General features: G+C 39.6%; 2 protein-coding genes across 9 annotated transcripts in view; one reads left to right on the top strand and one right to left on the bottom strand.

Moving 5' to 3' along the window:
• Positions 1 to 36: 36 nt before the first annotated feature.
• eps8l3a (EPS8 signaling adaptor L3a) lies at positions 37 to 13,884 on the top strand. Its single transcript, XM_085161021.1, has 20 exons — positions 37 to 789; positions 4,068 to 4,979; positions 5,096 to 5,169; positions 5,442 to 5,509; positions 5,601 to 5,759; positions 6,605 to 6,754; positions 6,854 to 6,918; positions 7,007 to 7,098; positions 7,201 to 7,313; positions 7,448 to 7,562; positions 8,142 to 8,215; positions 8,315 to 8,389; positions 9,401 to 9,546; positions 9,654 to 9,912; positions 9,998 to 10,023; positions 10,097 to 10,193; positions 10,284 to 10,391; positions 10,897 to 10,982; positions 13,473 to 13,605; positions 13,717 to 13,884. Exons 2-20 carry the CDS (start codon positions 4,879 to 4,881, stop codon positions 13,726 to 13,728), a joined length of 1,953 nt encoding a protein of 650 aa, XP_085017147.1. The 5' UTR covers positions 37 to 789; positions 4,068 to 4,878; the 3' UTR covers positions 13,729 to 13,884.
• A 208-nt stretch (positions 13,885 to 14,092) lies between these two features.
• Positions 14,093 to 22,569, bottom strand: part of ampd2a (adenosine monophosphate deaminase 2a) — a 33,842-nt gene continuing 25,365 nt past the window's right edge. For all 8 annotated transcript variants that reach the window (XM_085161009.1, XM_085161010.1, XM_085161011.1 and 5 more), the window contains 12 exons: positions 21,264 to 21,405; positions 21,082 to 21,171; positions 20,858 to 20,987; positions 20,521 to 20,715; positions 20,265 to 20,396; positions 20,008 to 20,171; positions 19,640 to 19,766; positions 19,383 to 19,546; positions 19,139 to 19,259; positions 18,227 to 18,400; positions 18,017 to 18,127; positions 14,093 to 17,320 (listed from right to left, as the gene is read on the bottom strand). In XM_085161009.1, coding sequence (XP_085017135.1) covers positions 17,105 to 17,320; positions 18,017 to 18,127; positions 18,227 to 18,400; positions 19,139 to 19,259; positions 19,383 to 19,546; positions 19,640 to 19,766; positions 20,008 to 20,171; positions 20,265 to 20,396; positions 20,521 to 20,715; positions 20,858 to 20,987; positions 21,082 to 21,171; positions 21,264 to 21,405 — 1,766 coding nt within the window. In that variant the 3' untranslated portion in view covers positions 14,093 to 17,104. The remainder of the gene's footprint in view (positions 17,321 to 18,016; positions 18,128 to 18,226; positions 18,401 to 19,138; positions 19,260 to 19,382; positions 19,547 to 19,639; positions 19,767 to 20,007; positions 20,172 to 20,264; positions 20,397 to 20,520; positions 20,716 to 20,857; positions 20,988 to 21,081; positions 21,172 to 21,263; positions 21,406 to 22,569) is intronic.

The following is a 22,569-nucleotide window of genomic DNA, read 5'->3' as shown; positions in this document are numbered from 1 at the left end:
ACATGATGTCATCACTCCGCTGCTGCAGATGTGTCAGCTGCACATCAACAATATGGATCTCCTGCTCTGTCACATCCCAACCGTGCTCTGTTGGATTTGGATCTGTGGACTGTGGAGGCCATTTGAGTACAGTGAGCATAGATCCTCACAGACCTCTGAAGAGGTCATGCATATGTACTCAGTACTTTGTTTGGGCCCCTTTTGCATTAATTACTGCATCAGTGCAGCACGGCATGGATGCTATCAGCCTGTGGTACTGCTGAGGTGTTATGGAAGACCAGGATGCTTCAACAGCGGCCGTCAGCTCTTCTGCATTGTGCGGTCTCATGTCTCTCATCTTTCTCTTGGCAGTGCCCCTATAGGGTTCAGGTCAGATGAGTTTGCTGGCCAATCAAGTATAGTAATCCAATGGTCATTGAACCAGGTTTTGGTACTTTTGGCAGTGTGGGCAGGTGCCAAGTCCTGGTGGAAAATTAAGTCAGCGTCTCCATAAAGCTTGTCTACCGAAGGAAGCATGAAGTACTCCAAAATGTCCTGGTAGACGGCTGCGTTGACTCTGGACTTAATAAATCACAGTGGATCAGCACCAGCCAGATGACAGGGCTCCCAAAATCAACACAGACTGGAAAATGCACACTGGACTTCAAGCATCTTGGATTGTGTGCCTCTCCATTCTTCCTCCAGACTCTGGGACCTTGGTTTCCAAATGAGATGCAAAATTTGCTCTCATCAGAAAAGAGGGCTTTGGACCACTGAGCAACAGACCAGTTCTTTTTTCCTTTAGCCCAGGTAAGATGCTTTTGATATTTGTTGTTCAGTTCTTCCACACTTTTCCCTTCCACGTAACTTTCTATTAATGTGCTTTGATACAGCACTTTGGAAACATCCAGCTTCTTTTGCAATTACCTTTTGGGGCTTTCCCTTCTTATGGAGGGTGTCAATGATGGTTTTTCTGCACAGCAGTCAGGTCAGCAGTCTTCTCACTGAACCAGACTGAGAGACCATTTAAACGCTCAGGAACCCTTTGCAGGTGTTTTGGATTAATTAGCTGATTAGAGTGTGACACTTTGAGCCTACAATATTGAACCTTTTCGCAATATTTACATTTTCTGAGCTTTTGAATTTGGAGTTTTCATAAGCTGTAAGCCGTAGTCAGCAAAATCATAACAAATAAAGGCTTGAAATATCTCTCTTTGTCAATCTATATCATATATTTTTTTCACCTTTTAAGTTGAGTTACTGAAATAATGAACTTTTGCATGATATTCTAATTTTTCAAATTTCATCTGTATAGTGTTCACAGTATATACATACATATCTATTAAATCACCTTTTTCAACCTATTCTGATATTCAGTGTGAACTTCAGCATGTTATCGTGATCATGTGTACATATCTCATCGCATGGGGTGTCCGCCATGTGATGTGCTGATTACATGTTAATGTTAACAAGAAGATGAACAGGTGTCTGACATGTGAATGTCTGCTCATAAAAAAACAGACTTTGTTAAAACATTGTTTATTTTTGCTGTTGATTCTGGAGGTTGAGAGATATTTGAGTTAATTGCAAATCAGCTCCCCAGAAATGATAAATGTGCTCAATGAAACATAGCTGACCTCCAGTGGTTTAGTTAAACAACAGCAAGCATGAGATCAGCACAACACACTGTAATGTTAAAGTCACAGAGCAGGCACTGAACGTGTGTTTGTTGAGTCACTTACACTTGGAAACCTTTAAAAAATTATGTAAAATTTAATGTATCACAAATCTACGTGACAGTGATGAATTTAACTGTTAATCTGACAAGCATCTGTTCCTCCAGCCAGAGCCTCTGATCAGTGTATCCTCTTTATTTTGGAGGTGGTCAATTTCCAGCGCTCATTTTTTTTATTTCTTTGACTGAGAAAATGTTGATATTCGTCAGAAAAAAGCGTTCAACTAAAAATCATACAAAATAAATGACTTGCTCATCAAACATGTATTATTATTTTTTATGCCTGTCTAACAGACAAAGAAAGAGAAGCATGTTTGCTTTAAAATCCTGTCTTTCCTGGACACATCCCTATTTGAATCTTTTGAATACAAGAGATTTTATTATATATAGTCCCCTGCATTGTGTTAAACTACGTTCTGTAAATGATTCTGACCCAACACACCATGTTTCAGTTTTGTTTAGCTTTTATTGCACACTCCTGGCTTGGCACACATGGCAGCCAACTTTCCAGTCAGCTGTGCCCTCTCCTGCCCTCTGCTCTCCAACATCATCCAACAACATCTGCTCTCCCCTCCCCTGCAGCTGAGTCAGGGATCACACCTCAGCCACACTTATCATTTCTTTATATTTTGTGACGAAGATGGGAAATAGATTTATTGAAACGTGCAATTATACATAGAAATACAGCACAGAAGGAAAAACTAAAGTCTAAACAATTGGAATGAGCTTGAAAGTTAATATTCTTCAGCACCGTTTGAACTCTCTTAGTCAAGATTTCCTGTCATTTCTTTGAGTAGTCTTCAGGAATAGTTCTTCAGGCTTCTTGAAGGACATTCAAAGCTCTTATTTGGATGTTGATAGCCTTTTGTTCTGTTCTCTGTCAACAGGATCCCACATTGCTTCAATAATGTTTAGCTCCAATCCATGACCAATTGTGAGCCACTCAGCATTTTCCATGTCTGCTTTTTTAATGCCATTTTTGTTGTTTGAAGTCTGTCAGCACTTGGAGGCACTTCACTGGCCTGAGGTTCTAAGCAGTTATCTGCCTTGCCTAAGGGCAAACAGCACCTCTAGGAAAGAATTATATGTTTTTGTCTCAGGCTGTTCATAACAAAGTGCCTAAAGACACAATCGGGTCCTTTGCCAAGTTGTCTGTTATGTGTAGACCCAACACCGATTCATCCCTTGATTCAGGAGCCTTTTTAATGTGTGAATGACTCACTTCTTAATTAGCGTTGCAAACAAAAACATTCTTCTGATAATGGTCACAAACAAGGACTGAACTGAAAGTGAGTGAAAAAGTAGCCAATTCTAAAGAAAAACTTTGATAGATCGCCAGAAAGCCTGGAGAACTATCACTCAAAACCACCTATAAAAAAGTTCTGGCTCCTTGGAAATAAAAACTAAGGAAATGAGGGATGACTCAAGACTTTTCTCAACATTTTCTTAAGGTATTACACTTTTGAATAATATTGCTGCTTTGGATAGTGACAAAAAAGCTCATTTTAATCTGGTGTGTAATGTCATGCTTTTATGATTTGTCATATTTTTGGATTTGAAGATCTTAATCTGCAAAGCTTCTGCCAGTTAGCGGCTTGAATGAGCAAAGTTCCCTCTTAAATACAGCAAAATGGCAATACGAAGTAGCAAACCTTTAACGAGACATTGTTTATAGTACAACCATCCCAAAATAATGACATGGTACAGTAGCCACTTCCTGCTGTTCAGCAGGCAGGATTTCTGCAGGCTCCTCGGTTTACTTTCTGGAAGGATGAGCTCAGTCGTATAGAAGCAATTAAAGCAAATGTGGTGAACAAATTATTCTCAATCTGGTAAAGTTTTCATAGATCATTTGAGCTAAATACATTCACACTGGATGCTGTGACACGCTGTGTCTGGTTAATGTTTGGCTTTGTGATATCTGCTAAGAGGACATAAAAACCAACAAGCCAGGTAGATGGTGTCATAATCCTTTTTGAACATTTATAACAGGGCATTTAAAGCTAAAGGATGTAAAAGGGAGACTTTAAGTGCTACAACGGTATTTAGATTTCCTTCTCTCTCTCTCTTTTAACCTTGTTTCACTTGTACCCATTTAGCTTTAGCTCCAAATGTATTTATGTATAGAGAATACAACAGATATACAGATTACATAACAGCAGACTATTGAACAGATATGAAAGAATAATAAAATAAAGTGGTGTCATCTTATCTTAATATTTACAAATGGAAAGAATGCAAAATGCTGATCAAGTTTTCTTTGTAGCATTTATTGATGGGAGGGTGATTTCCACGATATCTGGTAACCTTTGCTCAAACGGGATACCACTAAAGATCTCACGCCCTCATCCAGGTGGCTCTTCCACAGATCCGGACTTTGTCCTTCTCTCTGATGAGGAAGTCTAAGCCGTACATTGACAAAGTGCGGGTTTCAAACATGAGCAGAGTTTGATTGGAAGCAAAAACAGCGCATAAGGAACTAACAACAAAAGGTAAGAATTGGTGACAATATCAGCAGTACACTGAATATGTCTTTATTGTTTGTCTGAACGATGTACGGCGAAGGCTTGCTGAAAGGTTGGACTTAGTTCTTCTCTTTATTCACGGCTATCAACATAATTTAAAAACATGCTTTTCAAAATAAAATTTAAAGAATAAGGGAAAACTTGAATAATTATTTAAAATGAATTCGTGGTGTGGTTTTGAATCCAAACTTTTAAAGGGTTAATGATTTTGATTTCTACTGGCTGTCATTACGCCACTTTTCCACCAACTACACATCATATGTCAGTCAGGATTTGAACCTCATGTATTCTTCATATGTCATTAATCAAGATCTGATTTAAGTGTTCCCTTAATTATTTTGATGTGTAGATAGATAGATAGATAGATGTTAGATGTACAGTGCACGTTGTTTTATTTGTATCATATTTATGTGTTGTGTTCAGTGTGTTTGGTCATGTGTCACTGCAGGTGTGCAGTTGTGATGTAACTGACCACATTTCTGTGTTACCACAAGATTGATTTTTATAATTCTCTGCGTTTTAATGTAATTTTCATTCCTCTAATTAGCTCGGACTTAACACAATAAACTTGTAAAAGTGGAAGATTTATGGGTTTATTTCAGATACAGGTGGGTGAGTCCACTCACGTATGACGTGTGTATGATTCATGTGATATCCCAGGTGAGTCCAGTCAGCATGTTCAGGAATAACAGCCCCTTTGGCTGTGATACCAGCAGCTATGCAGACTCACTCCAGTCCAAGTATGTATTCTGGCAATTTTTTATCTGGGCAACAATCAATTGCCTGATTGCTTTATTTGTTTATTTTATTCAAAGGTTCAAAGGTTTATATTTGGGTTTTTGTTTTTCTGTGACAGTGGTTATTCCACGATGGATGAAGCGCCATCACGGCTTTCAAATATGTCGAGGCCAAGTGCAAAATCGATTTACTGTAAGTGAACATTGCTGTTAAACGTACTAATAGGTTTTAATTTCATATATATAACTCTGATTTATCTTATTGGATATTTATTTCTTTTATGACCTTATGTAACTGATCATTTGACTATGTCATTGCTGCCTTTCCATCCTAAATATTTCAATTGTCAATTGTTATTATTATTATTATTATTATTATTATTATTATTATTATTATTATTATTATTATGCTTCCACCTTTAATTGTATTTGTGAAAGAACATAAAGACCTGCTTTGTGTTTCAGCAGTGCAGAGGCAGGAGTATGCAGCATCAATAAACAAGATGATGGGCAACTTTCAGTGCAGGGTGGAGGTGGAGTATTAAGAACATTTTCTATTATACATCCAAATGTACGTGTCTCTGGATAGTGTCAAACTTCTGTTTTAATCCTTCTGTGCCGCAGCACCTGTTCACCTGTGACCTGGACGGGAAGGACCTGAAAAACATCACAGACTGTGTGGACCGTTTGAACCTGCTGGAGGAGATGGGTCATGTGTGGGGTCAGAACATGCAATTGGAGGTGCAAGGCACCAAAATGATGCTCACAGACATTGAAAACAAGGTAACAACCACAGCGCAGCTTACAAAAAGTCTATTTAAACTGGAATGAGTTAATTGGATGAGTTATCATCTCATTAAATTTGTGCCAATTTGCATAAATGTCTGATATCAAAAGTACAGTAAAATGCAGACCCGCTGTCATGTGTCATACAGGCGGGTTGAAAGTTCTGGGTAGGGCTAATAACATGGTGAGGCAACCACGTGTATGTCAGTAAGAGGAAAATGCACATTTGCCAGTAGCATTTCACCTTAAAACCCTTTAAAACCTTATTTATTTATTAGGATTTATTTATTTATTAGGACACACTAACCAATAAAGTAAAAACATACCTGGATAAGAAACTCACTGCGGATCATTATCAGTCATCGCCTGCCTAGAGCCCAAATATCAACATTATTGAAGCAGTGTGGGATTATTTTGACAGAGAACAGAACAAAAGGCAGAAACATCCAAAGAAGAGCTTTGAATGTGACTCATGAAGAACTATTCCTGAAGACTACTTAAAAAAACCTAAAGGAAAACAAAGAGAGTTCAGACTGTGTTGAAGAATAAATGTGGTCATGTGAAATATTAATTTTCAAGTTCATTAGAATCATGCAGACTTTGTTTTTGGCTTTTGTACTCTATATCAGTTTATTTTATTAAACATTTTAATACATTCATTTACCTATTTTCAGTTTCTCTAGCAAAACATAAAAACATGAGCTGTGACTCCAGAGGTTTTCACAGTACTGTTTAATGATGTTCAAACTTTTATCCTGCAATGATAGAAGCTATAAAAACATGTGAATCAACAACACAACATCCTTTGTGATGACTTTGTACTTGCTACTGTGCTTTTTCAGGACGAGCTGGAGTCGATGCCTCTCAGTGACATCCAGGAGTTCAACGCTGTGCTGAACGCCGGGGTGTTTAACTCTCTGCTCACAGTGTCAGTCCAGGCCAGGAAAAAACACAACCACACTGTCTTCATGTTCCAGTGTGATGATGTCAGGGTGAGGGCAAACTGGCCAAGATGGCTGCCATCATGACTCATATCAAGCGAAAGCAAAGGGCAAGTGATTTTCTAATTCTTTCTTCTGTTTTTTTTACAGGCCGACTATGTTGAAAAACATCTCTCACTAGCACTGGCACGCCAGGGACAGAATTCGGGCATCAAGTACTGTAAAATTTCTGTGTCCATACACTTTAATCTTTATTAAAGTTTTCTTCGTGAAACTGTATCTCACCTTTTTTTAAAAAATCAGAAATGAAGGAGTGAAACCTGCAGTAATCCCTACACCCAGAGAGCCAGAGCCTGCAGCTGAACCAGCGTGTCAGTGGAGTGAGCCTGACTATGGTAAGGTTGTGACAGCATACATGGTGATACTGATGCACTGGTTATTGGTGTGATGATGGCGTATTCATCCTCTTTTTCATCTGTTTGTGGTTGTGTGTATAGAAGACCATTTGCATGATCCTGAAATGTTACTGCCTGAAGATGAGGAGGAGGATGAGGAGCCCTTCATGCGTAAAGACGTACCTCGTTCATACACGGAGCTGGACAGGAATGTGGTGAGTTTTCTTTAGAAGTATCTTTTGCTTCTTCTTTGCATGCTTAAATCAGAAAGCATCTTTAATAACATCTGATGAGGGAAGAATAAATGAATAAATTCCTCTTTTCTCAGTGGCTTTTTTCTTTCTTGCAGGATATGTTGAATCATATTTTAAGTGACATCGAAATCTTCATGGGACAATTAGCTGCAGCAGAAGCTAAAAATGCAAAGAAGAAGAAGACAAAGAAGAAGAAGCAAAAGGGGAAAGGTCATTTTACGCAAAAATTAAAAGCACAAATCCCATATTGTGTGAAATTCACAGCTTCCAGCAGCGCCTGGTTAAGTTTTATTTATGTAGCGCCAGATCACAGCAACAGTTGCCTCAACGTGCTTCATATTGAAAGGTAAAGACCCCACAAAAATACAGAGAAAACAGAGAAAACCCCAACAATCAGAGGACCCTCTATGAGTAAGCACTATGGCGACAGTGGGAAGGAAAAACTCCCTTTTAACAGGAAGAAACCTCCGGCCTAGACCTATTGCAGGTCTAGGCTGCGATAACTAAGGGAGGATTCAAGGTCACCTGATCCAACCCTAACTATATACTTTATCAAAAAGGAAGGACCTCTATTTTTTCTTTTAATTTAGTATTAAAAATATAATTTTAGATGTTAGTTTAGTTTAGCTGTGAGTTTCCCCTTTGGTCTATATTCATTACATAACTGTAGATTGCTGTGGGCTGGCTAAAATGACAAAGACTATAATCTGTATTTAAACAAATGTATTGCCTTTACTTATTTATTTACTTACTTTACTTATTTATCTTTGTTTGTTTTTTATTTTTCAGTCATGGACAGCATGCCCTTTCAAGAAGAATTTGAAGAATGCCTTCATAAAATTAAATTTGGCTTAAACCTGCTGGTCTGTTTCCCCTTTTCCATTAACACAATATCATCATGCTGTGGGTCTGTGTGTTGTTCCTGTGTAACATACAGTACGTGCGACATCTTTCTTTGACAGGGGGAGCTCAATGGAAAGATCAACAATCCCAGTGCTCCTGAATTTGTCCACTCCTTTTTTGTCTCATTAAAATTCGTAAGTGACTATTAAAAACATTTTTGGCATCATCTTTAGAATTTCCCAGCACTGTTTCCACCTTCACACACACACACCCACACGCACACAGGTGCGCAATCACAAATATAACAGAAAACATAAATTGATTAAATTAATGATAGTCTAGAGTGAGGAAGAAATCTGAGGAAAGATAGCAAGGACATTTAAAAAATCACGCGTAACAGAGCTGCTTAAAAGCAGGACTAAAAAAAATTCTCTCCTCACACAGGTCATTTCAAAACTGAAGCACCCTGACTGTGAAACGTAGTTAAAAAGACGTTTTTTTCACAGGACTGCACCCCATGATTCATTAGCTTGTAGAACCACTTTTAGCACTAATTGTTTTGTGACCCTATCAGTCTCTCACATCACTGTGATGAAATTCTGGCCCACACTTTTTTACAGGGTTGTGTCAGTTAATTGAGTGTTGTGGGCATTTTATTTATGCGCAGCTCTCTTAAGGTAGCCCCACAGCATTTCAGTTGGGTTAGTTTGGAGGTTGCAACACGTCCATTCTTTTCTTTTACAGCTGTTCTGTTTGAAATATGCTGCTCTGCTTGGGATCATGGTCCTACTTATAACCAGTTTAAGCTTGAAGTGTTACACAGAGGGCCTCATGTTTGACTTCAAAATACTTAGCAGTTCATGGTTGTTTCAGTGACTGGTTTCCAGGTCCTGTGGCTCCAAATGAGCCCAAATCATCACCCCTCCATCGCTGTGCTTGACAGTTGTTATGAGGTGTTCATGCTGATATTCTGCATTTGGCTTTTGTAAAAATGCTGTCACATAAAGAACTGTTAATGAGTGTTTAAACACTGGGAATTAACTTAACTGGGGATTTGATTCTCATTTTCTCACTGGCTGGACTTTAAACTGCACAGACACCTTCTGCTGTCATCTCAGCAAGCCTTCCACCTGCTCAGGGTGGGCTGTGCACACCACTATTCCACTGGACTTATATTTGTTATTAATTGTTAATGCCCTCATCAGGTGGTGTCACACTGTCCTGAGGTTCTGCCGCCCAGTATTATTGCGCCGTTGCTGACGCCTCAGTGTATCCGTCTCATGAGTGAAGTGGCGTCCACGGAGGAGGACGAGCTGTGGCAGTCTCTGGGAGATGCCTGGAACATTCCCAGGTGTAACAAGACATCTCTTATACTTTGACTTCTTTTTGTTTACAGCCGAGAAAGTGTTCTGTTAAATGTCAGCAGGGCAATCAAACATGTACTCTTACTGTTATCAGTACCCAGTGGCCAGAAGATGATGAGGACATCCCAACCTACACCCCGCAGTTCTTCGATGGCTGGCAGCCCCCTGAAGTCACTGCAGAACCTCCCCCCACTCCACCTCTGACCAGACAGAGGAGTGCACCCAAATCTGTGGCCAGACCAAAGAGCCCACAACCTGCACCCAGTAAACCAGTAACCAGGCAAGACAGCCAGCAATCTGCACCCAGTAAACCTGTGACCAGGCAGGAGGATCGGCAACCTGCACCCAGTCAGGTAAACGAAGCATTCAAGTATCTTCTAGTTACTTAAATAAATAAGACAGAAATTCACATCAATGCCATTTTCTTCTTCCACACAGACGTATGCCAGTTGGAAACCTACACGGTACGCACGAACACACAAAGGAGTCAATGATTCAGTGCAAAGTGAGTGTTTTTGATTTTGATTTTTTTCCCAGCTCAATGGAGCCAAAACTGCGAGAAGTGCATGTGAAGTCCGACTTCATTTCAAGAAACCAAAGAGAGCTCACCGTGAGAAAAGGAGAAATAGTTCAGGTATCAGCAAAGTGACTCATCCAATTTTTCTGTCCCTACTCGCATTTGTTTTGCAAACTGCCTCCATATTTGCTTTATTTGTGCCTACAGCTGCTGGACAAGTCCAAGCAGTGGTGGAAAGTGAGGAATGACAGAGGGGAGGAAGGCTTTGTCCCCAGTAATATCCTGAGCGATAATGATCACCAACCTGATGAAGAGGTTACCACTCAGCAGACACAAACACGTTACAGTTCACATTAAACTCAGTGTTGTAGAGACACACAAACACTGAATTATTCTGAGCATAAATGATAAGAAATAAAAAGCATGTTTGTGTAGGATTAGACTTTTGCAAAGCCACAGGTGCTAATGGAAATGATCCCATTCCTGTTTTACTCCACACTCCAGGAAACTGGGAATTTACTATAAATACAAGAAACATTACTTGTAATGTGTAACTGCTGAGCGTTTTTGCCCTTCTAATTTGATGTTTACTTGTGTACAACAAAGCAGAAAGCCCAACAAAGACAGGAAGTAAAACTTTCAACTGTGTAAAAGAGACCAAGAATTACAAAATAAATTAGGAACGGACATGAGCAAAAACCAATAATCATATAATTTACACTATATAGCAAGCTGTATGTGCATTTTTATTTTCATACTTAATTATAGTAATACTACTTTACACTTAAAGTAATAATACATTATCGTTCCATTTTCAAAGGAAATTGTGGCCTCACCTGTCCTAACAAAGAGGTCCAAGCCTGCCGAAGTGAAAGCCTGGCTCGAAGACAAGGGCTTCAGTAAAATGTGAGTAAAACCAGAATTCTTCACTCCCTAATGTAATGAATTGGCTGTGCGGGTGACCTTGGTGTTAGTTTCTGGCATTTACTATCCAGTGTCTGCATAAAAAGAAACATGAAGGTCAGAAAGATCAGCTGAAATATCAGGGAGGAGGGACAAATGTGGACAAACAGTTAAAGAGTAAAAATGGTCTCAGATGTGGATGATCAACCTGCTGTGACATGTGCAATCATCTCTGTTCTCCTTCATATTAATATTAGTGTTATCAATTATCAAAATTATCACAATTTTCATACATTTCAGCTTTATTTATTCATTTTTTCAGTCTGTTAAGTATAAATATTAAAAACAACCTTAGCCGAACAACAAAACATGACATATTAATGTATACTTCATTAACCCTGTAGGAAATTGCTTAGTCCTCTGCATTTAACCCATTCTACCAGTAAGCAGTGGGCAGCTACCAATCCAGCACACAGGGAGTAGTGTGTAGAGACAGCACCTTACTCAAGCCCCAAAACTATTCATGGCAGCGGTGGGATTCAAACCAACGCCCCCAAAGACACCGGAGCCTTAATCCAGCACCTTAGACCGCTCAGCCACGCTACCGATTGCACTGTGTTATTATGTATTTAATCCAAAAAGCAGAAGCTCCATGTGAAAATCGGAGTTCTCCTTTACCCTCTTAATCTCTATGGAAGCAGTAAGTATTATGCAGGTGCTGCTAATCAAATGCACATGACTGACTTAACTGATCATCAGCAAGTGTGAGCAACTCTATAAAAGCTGAAGTCTTGGCAGTTTGCATTGCCAAGACATAAGCAATGATCTCATTTTCAAATAATTTCAAGTCTTTCACTCTACGGTGAGAAAGATTTTTCGCAAATGAAAAACATTCAAGATTTTCCAATCTTCCCTGGAGTAGACTTTTCAACCCAAGGTCAGACCATGCAATGCAGAGGAACTGCAAAAAATCCAAGACTCACACTTTTCAGACTCTACAGGCTTCAGCATGTTAAATGTAAAAGTTCCTGACAGCATAAAGACTGAACAACTATGGCTTGTTTGGAAGGATTGCCAGGAAAAAGCCTCTTCTCTCTAAAAAGAACGTGGCTGCATGGTTTGTGTTTGCCAAGCCTAAGCTACACTAAGAACAAACTACAAGACTTCTGTAACAATGACCTTTTGACAAATGAGATCAAAATGTTTGGCCACATTTGGGAAAACCAAACACAGCATATCAGCACAAAAAACAAACACCTCATACCACCCGACAGCACGTTGATGGAGGGGTGATGATTTAGGTTTTGTTAGCAGCCACAGGCCCTGGGTATGTTGCAGTCATTGAACTGACACAAAATCCTCTGAGTACCACAGTATTTGTAGAGTCTAATTGATAGGTTTGTAGCTTAAACCTATTCGCTGGAACGTTGAAGACAATATAATTACACAGCAAAGCAAGACACAAAGTAGGCAAAGTTCTTCATGTTACTCATGCATGAGGGAGACCTGCCTGGAGCCAAGTGTCGTTCCACCACTTGACCTCCGTCAGACTCTCAGCCAGGTTCCCCATAGCACTCCTTTTATTGTGGTAACATGAATATGCATAGGGTCATTAACACATAACATCTTACATAGGTATACATGTGAACAAAGGATTGTGTGTGTGTGTGTGTGTGTGTGTGTGTGTGTGTGTGTGTGTGTGTGTGTGTGGTCAGAGTGTGACCGTGTGTGTGTGGGGTCAGAGTGTGACCCCATAAATGACTTCCCTAAACCTACTAGTCTGGAAAGTCCAGCAGTTCACATAAACAAAAGGCACTTAGACTAAAACAGATATAGCCACGTTTATCCTACCATAAAACAATAAAACAAGGTACGACCTCTTCCCATGCTCCCAGGATGTAGGTGTGGATTCCAGAACACTCTGGAATGCACACCAAGCCTTTGCAGCCTGCTAAAGATCACACATCCTATCACTACACAATTAATTATACACCTCTAAGCATATATAAGTAGATATTTCTAAGCATAAATGACAATCAACAATACAAAACCTAACACTAATGTGAGGCCATCTACCATGTTTGGCTGAAAGTGAGTGATGCAACAATGATCCCAAGCACAGCAGCAAATCTACAACAGAATCACTGAAAGTGAAAAAATACAGGCGTTGATCCAAAGTCCAGACCTGCAACTGACTGAAATGCTGTGGTGGTACTTTAAGAGCTGTGCATGGACAATGTCTACAACTTAACAGAAGAGTGGGCCAAAAGTTCTCCATAATTACACGAGAGACTGTTAAAGTCATACAGAAAATGATCACTTCATGTTATTGTTGCTAAAAGCAGCTCTGCAAGCTAGTGAATCATGGGAGGTACTTAGCTTGGCTATATAAATCTGCAGGTATATAAAGACACAGTTGTGTGTACTGCTGCACACTAAGCAGGTTTTCCAAAGTGTGAGAAACACAGATCCATGTTACTTTTTCTCCTGCAGCACTGTACGCTGTCTCGGCGTGGTGAGCGGTGCTACGCTTCTGGGCATGACAAGAGAGGAGCTGAAGGTGATGTGTCCTGAGGAAGGAGGCCGAGTCTTCTTCCAGTTAAAGGCAGTCAGGTCGCAGCTAGCCGTAAGTGACAAAGCACTGCTTCACTCACTTCTCCCATCCATGTGGAGTTTCTATAGAAGCATGCTGCATGTAGCACAGACAACTCTGCTCTGTCTTTTGTGAACACTTTAGGCTTCCAGTTAAGTGAGACCAGTGACGGGACATCAAAGGGGACAGAAGAGGACCAAAACTGGTCACCGATGATCAGACTCTGAAAACTTTGAGCTTTGAGTTTACAGTGCATACTTACGTCTAGTCTGAAATCGATTAAATATGCTACTATATATATATATATATATATATATATATATATATATATATATATATATATATATATATATATATATATATATATATACACACACACACACACACACACACACACACACACAGTCGTGTTGTCGTCTTGTGTAATATAAGATCAGTAATCGCTTGAACTCTGTAATAAAAAGTTGGAGTGTAATTTGTCACAGAATAACCTGTAAATAAAAGTGTGACACAACCTGGGTGAATTAACATGCTTTATTTTGTTGTCGAGTCATTACACGTGAACCTCAGAGGCATCTGAATCTGTAAAACACTGGCAGTCCATCTCAAGCAATAAGGCTACAGATTACAGATTAATGGAAATAAAATCAGGCAGAATTTAAAAAATGATAAAAATGATAATAATAATAATGTCTACACAGTTACATGGCTGTAAAAACAAAGAAAAAACCTCAGCTGAATACAAACACACACTGAGTATCAGAATACTTAGAGCACTATGAGGTTAGTAATGTAAATGATGCTGAACATGTTAACTGTTAACGCCATGTTTTGAATATATGCTGTGTTTCTGTATTGGCTCCCACTCAGTGTTACTCGACTTCACGCTTTTTCTCTCTGACCCTCATGTGCTACTATTTACTGAGCTCAATCTCCGGTATATATTGAAATATTGGTTTTAATACAACAATACCAGAAACGTGAGCTTCTGAAGTAAAAGGAGTTGTTGCTTTTTCTTTTTTCCTGATGGTTGGCTTCAATATATTATTTATATGAGTAATATATTAATTTGAACTATGCAAACTATAATGGGACTTTAATGTAGTTTTCAGTATGTCAGCATGCTGTCAGTTGCAGTCTTGAATACTGCTGCTGGGCTCCAAAAAGACATGATTTGTGAGGTAGGGTGTACTATATGTTGGACATAATTAGCATAATAAACAATAAACAACAAGAAGTAAAAGTGAACAGATAGAAACCGAACAGGTGGAAAAGTTTTGGGTTGGTTCAGATGACAAATGCCGTAGCAGCATGAGCAACTGTAATCAAAAAAACTCCCATAATCACAGTGCAAAATGTTACAGAGTAGTCAAAACTGAATATTAAACGAGCAAGTAAAAGGCTAACGTCAGTGTAGATGTAAAATCCATCAGTGTTTTGGTTCAAATGAAAAAGTGCAAGGGCCAAAGTGTTCACAGACACTGCTGGGGGTGACGTTTGGCTTTAGAGTAAAAAGTACCAACTTTGACACTTTATCTGTTACATTTGCATTGAAATACTGAGAGTTCACAGGAATAAAAACAGGTGAAGAATAACGACTAATGAAGTAATAAAGAGGCAGAGCAGACACTCTGTGTCCACTTAGATTCAAAAAGCAATAAACAGACAAATTGAAGTGTCAAACCTTCACATCAATTAGATAAAATTACACATCTTTGTATTGCCTTTGAAAAATACACTCTTTACAGAAACTCCCACAGTGACATTTCCACGGAGCTCCACTTGTGTAGCTACAATTTATAGCTGAAAAATGACAGATTCTCCGTTTTTATCCTAACCACCTCTAAAGCAAACACTTTCCTACCCTAATACTTTACAGCTGGTTATTCAAATAAAGCCCAATACTTTCTGACTCGTTCTCTTCTAGTCTTGGCATCAAGTCTTACTCGACTGGGGTTTAACAAGTATGCTAGCAGTTTGATGGGAGGTCCAGTGGCAGGCAGTGTGATGTTATAATACAAAAATCCCGAGGTGGGTGATACCAGCTTTGACCAGGTTTGGGGCAAGTAAAAAAAAAAATGCTACAAGTACCATGCAAATGTCTTAACCATGTCCCAGCATGGTTTGTGAATTTGTACATGGTGAACAGAACCGAGTACAAACCTGCTTGCTACATTACAAAACAGATTCTGGATTGAAACCTGGTCAGCAGCCCTGAATTAGTTTAGATGTTTTACACTAAAGCTTGCTGTAAACATCAGTCTCATTCTCTCCTGCCATCCATTAATCATGCAGACATGCAAATAAAAAAAAAATCATCTACATACTCACAGAACCGGTAATAGATCCTCCTAAAGGCCAAAGTAAAAGCTACTTTACACTGATCATGCAGCTAGGTGGTTTCAGCTAATCGGTGTGAAGCGTGTATATGCTCAGTGTTTATCGACTGAGGGAAAATAAGCAGGCGAGAAAGAGAGCATGCACTGCTCAAAGCTAAAAATGAAAAGGCACTGTGAAACCTTGGCTGGGTGCATATGTACAGTGCATTGCATGCAAAGGGGAAAAACCTCTGTGACTGTCTACTAAAAGGAATGAGAGTGATTGGGGCCCCTAAGACATACAGAGGGGGTTTCGTGGTCACAGTGAGGTCAAAGTGAGAACTCATCCACATTTTTTGTGCTGTGATTAAAATCTACAGTGTCTCTCCTTCAGCACACAAACATCTCATCATTTTTGACGAGGTCGCTTCGTATGCTGCTTAAAGAGTCCCATTCGCTTCAAGGAATGTTTGCAACAACCTGCTTCTCTCCTCTCGACTGTGGAGTTTTTTTTCTTTCTGTGCTGACTGAATCATGGAAGAACGATTCTAGAAAGTGCAATTTAGCAAGTATATGATTAAAAACCACACCAAGCAAGACACACACAGCTATGATTTAGTTTAGTCAAAGTTTGTTGTGCAGGTAAGTCCAACCTCCACCAACACTCAAAGCGTGTTATTCCTGCAAAAATAGATCAGTAATTTTTCATTTGTGTGTAATCAAATGAAAGAACAGAATGACTAAGTATAGAAGAAGCTGAGCAAAACAGGGGAGGTTTAAATGTGCTGGTTGTCAGTGTAAATACTGCAGCTACTTCTATGAAAGCATGTTACTAATTAATAGAAAACACCACAGGGACCATCTGATGGACAAGACAGGAATACACCACACGTTTCCCTGCTGTTCAATCTCAGAAAACCCTGATGGCAGGCCCTGCAAACCTTCATGGAACTGACTCAGATTGCAAACAATGGACATTTGGAGGAACTTTAAATAAAATAACACATGGCTGGATGTCCCCCCCCCACCCAGCAACATTAAAGTAAGTGGAGCCTAAGTGTTCTGGCAGAACTATATTCTTGGCTTTTTCATAGCTGTGCAGCTGACATACTTGTACAATTGTTGTGGTGGTGTTTATGCTGCTCTCACAGCACATGTCTTCAGTGTCATGCTGAGTGGACCACGGGTTTGGGGATTTTACATTTTGTCAGGTTTCAACGCCGTCCCGGGAAAGAGCCCATGGTGAGAGAGTCCTCCTCCTCGATAGCGTCCAGCTCGTCCGTGCGCACAGCATGAGTGATGAGCTGAAGCTCCTCGGTGAGCGTCTCGCTTCGGTACGCCACGCGGATGTCCGGGACATTGGTGCGGCGGATGTCGTTGCTCTCAGAACCCTCCTTAGCGTAATTTGGACCCAACCAGTAGCTTTTGGCCTGGAATGAGAGGAAAATATATAGTTGACACTGATGTTCAGTGTATGTGTGTGATGGCGCTTCGCCATCTTGTGGTGGCTCTGTGTGTGTGTGTTTTGCTCTGTTGCAGGGTTTCCTCAGTCGAGCTCAGCTATTGTACTTCCACTTGCCTGTAGGCCATCGTGCCTGCACCCTACCTCGCTCTGAATGTTTTAATTTATTCTTAATTCTTTACATTTTTCTTTAGATTTGTTTCAAGATTTATTAATTACTGTCAAGTTGGTCTGTGTGGGACGATCATTATTTTTTGGCATTTTTGCCTTTATTGGATAGTGGAGACAGACAGGAAAGTGGGGAGGAGAGAGGAGAGGACACGCAGAAGGTCAGACTCAAGTTCACTCCTGCCCTCTGGCATGTGATCACCTGCTTACCCACTGAGCCAAAGTGGCGCCCGCAATGATTTTAATTTTTTGAAGTCTTGCACCACATTATATAACAATGTATTTCTAACCTAATGTTACATTATTTAACACTGAGCAATACATTTAAGATATTTTTAAAGTGTTTCCACAACAAAAAACTTGTAAAGGATACTATTTATGATCAAACTACAATATTTTAATGACTTGCAATGGATTGTGTGGATATGTGCAGTGCATACATATACATGTGATCCCTGCTACACAAATACACGAAGAGAGCTTTAAATTAGTTTACCTTGTGTGAAAATCCACTCATGAGGACACTGTTTCTTGCCAGCTCACACATGTCACATGAACTTAGTTTCCACACTTGAGTGGCAATGCTGTACTCCTCCATCAGAGGTTCCTGGGTCCAAACAAGCAAACATGGAGATTTCTACAATTTCCTTCTATAACTTTTCACACTGTGTGCCTAAAGTGAGGCCATGTGTGGATTCATACCAACCTTGGTAAAGTGGAACTGGAGAGGATCATCGGTGGACAGGGAGACCATGAGGCCTCTGGACAGATACTCTGGCAGTGGGTTGCGGTGGTAACTGAGGAACAGGCTGTTGTTGCTCAGTGGTGACATGGCAATGCCGACTTGAGCAAGGTAATAAAGATACTGCAGCACCGGAGCCTGAGGTCAGACAAAGGTGAAAAGCAACAGAGACAAAGAGACAAATCAGCAAATACAGCTGCAAGCTACAGTGGATTGGCAGATTTGCTTTGATTATTCTTGCAGAAACAAAAAAACAAAAAGCACACCACACACAGTCACACTAAACTAAAAAAACAGCCTCTCATTTTCAATTTATAGCATATAGGGTTAGATCTGTAACTCCTTTGAAAAATTAACTCATTTCATTCAAAGCAAAATTATACAAAAACCCCAAAACAACTATGTCAGTGTTCAAAATCCTATGGCCATAACTATAAGTGTCTCAGTAAGGTCCTGGGCCATCAGGACATCTTCAATGCACTTTCACTGTACAAATCTCCAAATTTTCACCATCCACTATATATAGCACCGCTATGATGATGGTGATGATGAAGGTGGTGGTGTATCAGGTCAGATGATTTATCTTCTATTTCAGCTGCTATGATGGCAATTATAGCAAATGTGAAAAAAATGCCACTTTTTAACCACTAATGGTTAAAAAACATAATATAATATAGACCAATATAACAAAAACAACGCACCAAGCTAAGGACCCCTGGTGCCCTGTTAATGTTTTTTTAACCCGTCAGAAGTGTTGATGCAATGTCAGCATTACAAATCCAAAGTTTGTAAACTACTTTGTTATTTTTTTATGATAAAGTGAAAAAAAATTCCACAACTGTCTTTCAGAAACAATCCCCTGTGTGGTGTCCTGACCTTTCTGAGCAGCAGACCATGAGAGATGTTCTCTGACAGCATGAAACCCGACACCAGGTGGTGGATTGGCCCTGCTTCCCCACAGTGAGGTCGCAGCACAAACGTATGGAAACCTCGCCGTCTGAATCAAATTAAAAAAGCAAAGCTTTATGTATTTGTCATTTATGATTTTAATGAATCATGTCTTTAAACTAACAGATATGTTAAATTATGTAAAAAAAAAAGAATCAATATATCCATATACCTTCGCAGGTGGTTGAGCACACTCATGTTGGCATAGGTGTAGTAGAGGTAGTAAGAGTAGGGTGGGTTGTCTTCTTCTGTCCAGTTTGCTGGAAGCGGACTGTCAAGATTAAAAATGTGGTGCTCAGGTTTGGACTCATCGTCCACGCTGTCAAAGCCCACCACCTATTAAGCCACGAAAGCGGACAACAACATAATCATTTAGTGTCTTTAAGTACGGATCCCGATGCGGTGAATTCCTCGTGAAGAGACACTCACATGCTCCAAGAAGAGATGCAGCTCAGGATGACTACGGGGGTTGATTGTGACTTCAAACAGAGGCATGAAGATGTTCTCCAGCATCTCCTGGAAATTAGCCAGCTGCTTCTTTGTGTGGTACACGTCACTAGAAAGGTGGGGATTGGACAGTAAGTTGTGTCAGGCTGTAATCTTTAACTCAGCTTTGTTTTCTTTCTGCTTTTTCGTTTTTTAAAGATTTAACAGTCCAAGCACAGTATAGGTCCTTATCTAAATCCTAATATCCTGATCTAAATGCTAAAGAAACTTCCTCGTGTCCTTGGTGTATTTTTTGTAATCTGCTGCGTACTCTCAATCATTTAATGATGAACTGTTGGAGGAACACTTACAACAAACGGGGCACCTGGACAAGCCAGCGCACATTATCAGAATACACGCTGTGCTTGACAGCCCACTGAGCCAACTTGTCCCATTCATCTCTAGAGCGGCCGTAGATGGACAGACGGAGCTCAGAGTTCTGGTACTTGCTCTCTTCGAGGTCAAACATTACCTCCTGGACAGATAAAGCCAAAAGAAGTGGGTGTGAATACTTTCAAGGATTATTTAAATAAGACACATACAGTACCGTACAAGTATCACTTCACACCTTAATTATATGTGCAAAATATTTCCCTTCGATGTAGTTGTCTGTCTTGATGAAGATCTCTCTGAGGATGGATTCTCCAATGGGGTTGTATTTGGCGTTGAACTTGTCAAACCGATGAAATGTGTTACGGTCCTGATGAGTTAAAAACAAAAAAATTTAATATTATATCAAATATTATTTTTCTACCACATGTATCACACAGTGTGTCTTAACACACACACACACATATATAAATATAAATGTTACTCTCTCTCACCGCGTGCATGTCGAGCGTGTCTACACTCAAATCGAAAGCAGTCAGGTTCATGCTCTCAAAAACCTCCTTGAGGGTCTGACCACGCCCACGCTCAATGTGAACGATCTCCTCGGGATATTTCTTCATGGCTCTCTTAATGAATCTCAGCAGGTGCTTCTGGTTCATGCAGGATGAGGCGTGTATGTGTGTGTCCACCTGGAGTCAGGTCAGAGCAGGTTTAATGTTCGAGCTTCACCAAAAGCAGTTATTTATGCAGCGGGATTAGCTCTCGATGAAATTGTTTAAGCATTTTTTTAACGTAGGTATCTATATTTAACTGTCACTTGTTGACTCTTGCCTTTCTGATGTTGTAGAAGTCTCTATGAGGAACTTTCTTCTGAGCTGCCAGCTCCTTCATCTCGTTCAGAAGGATGTGCATTTGAAATTTAGAGCTTAGGTACTGCAGGCGACGGTAGCAGAAAGACTTCCTACAGAGGAGACATGGACATGTTATATTTAGACTGTGCACTGAGCCATAAAACAACTCAGACTTCAACTCATATTGTTAAAAGAAAAACTCACACTGGCCCATTGATAATAAGAGCCATCATCACATTCATGTCTGCAATATACTCTTTAAGGTCAGGATACGGCAGGTCAAGTTCTCCACTCCTGAAAAGCAGAGTGATTATAATGTTATACTTAATACAGACAGAGTTGCTTAAAAAATAACACGTCATTATGAAGGTGCAAACAGATCATACTTGTCCATATTGGTTTTCTTAGTGTAGACATGGACTACCCCGTCTACCATCTTGCAACCATATTCTGTGTCTGGTGGCATGTTATTGGGGTCCTGATTGTCGTAAGGGTGTGTTTCAGAAACAGGTGGATGGACTGGGGCATCTGGAAAAAACAAAAAACAAAACGGGAAATGGATATCAATCTTTTTTTTTCATGCTACAGCAAACACATAGGTATAAAATATATATGCTACAGAAACTATACTTTTTAATGCCAATAATAATGCTGAGATGTAAGAAGCATTTTTGTTACACAATTCACCTGGAGTGTTTCTGTTTTCACTTGTCTAGTTTTTACCAAAAAAAAGTTCAGTTGCAATTATTTAAAAATCTCATAAATCTGCATTTTATTGAACAACATAACAGAGACAACATTTCAAACGTTTAAACTATGACAATGTATCATTTTAACAAAAAATGTGTTCAGTTTGGATTTCAAGAACACAATACATCTCGAAAAAGTTGGAATGGGCCATGTTTCATGTGTAGCATCGCTGTGTAGCATTAACAGACTTTTGGGTCCCATTTTTCTCTGATAAAAGATTCAAGCTGCTCAACACTCGTGTGTCTGCTTTGTTGTATTTTAATTAAATGCTGTTACAACTGGTGAAAGGTCTGCACTGCAGACAGACGAGCACCCAGATTCTTCTAATATGAAGCCATGCTGTTAAATTAGATGCACTATATGATTTAGTATTGGAATGCTGAAATATGCGAGGCCTTTCCTGAAAAAGACATCAATTGGATGGGATTGTATGTTGCTCTAAAACCTGTGTGTGTACGTCATCTTCACATGTGGTTTGATCTTTGCACGACAGAGTTTTAACCTGCATTTGTGGATTGCACAGTAAACTCTGTTTACAGACAACGATTTCTGGATGTGATTTTGAGCCCATTCAGTAATTTTCCATGACAGCATCATGCCTTTTTTTTGCCTGAAGATCACAGAGATCAAATATTGGTCTTTGGCTTTACCCTTGTGTGCAGAGATTCTTCCAGATTCTCTGAATCTGTTTTGAATGTTGATGATATTGTGTTCTGTAGATTAAGGTATTTAAAATTCGCAATTTTACGCTGAGGAACATTATTCTACAATTGTTTGTTTTTTTTAACTTCTATTAATCTGCAAAAAAACCACTAAACCAAAAGTCTGCTTATCTGCCTCTCTCGGACGCTCTTTTTTGAGTTGTCTGCCATCAAATTCAAAATGAGCTAATGTTTTTCATGAAATAGCAAATGTCTGTTTTCTGTGTTCTATTGTGAATAA

Source organism: Neolamprologus multifasciatus, chromosome 5 (genome assembly GCF_963576455.1).
Source record: "Neolamprologus multifasciatus chromosome 5, fNeoMul1.2, whole genome shotgun sequence".
Taxonomy (NCBI): domain Eukaryota; kingdom Metazoa; phylum Chordata; class Actinopteri; order Cichliformes; family Cichlidae; genus Neolamprologus; species Neolamprologus multifasciatus.
The sequence above is the reverse complement of the archived record's forward strand: the minus strand, read 5'-3'. Positions and strand labels throughout refer to the sequence as shown.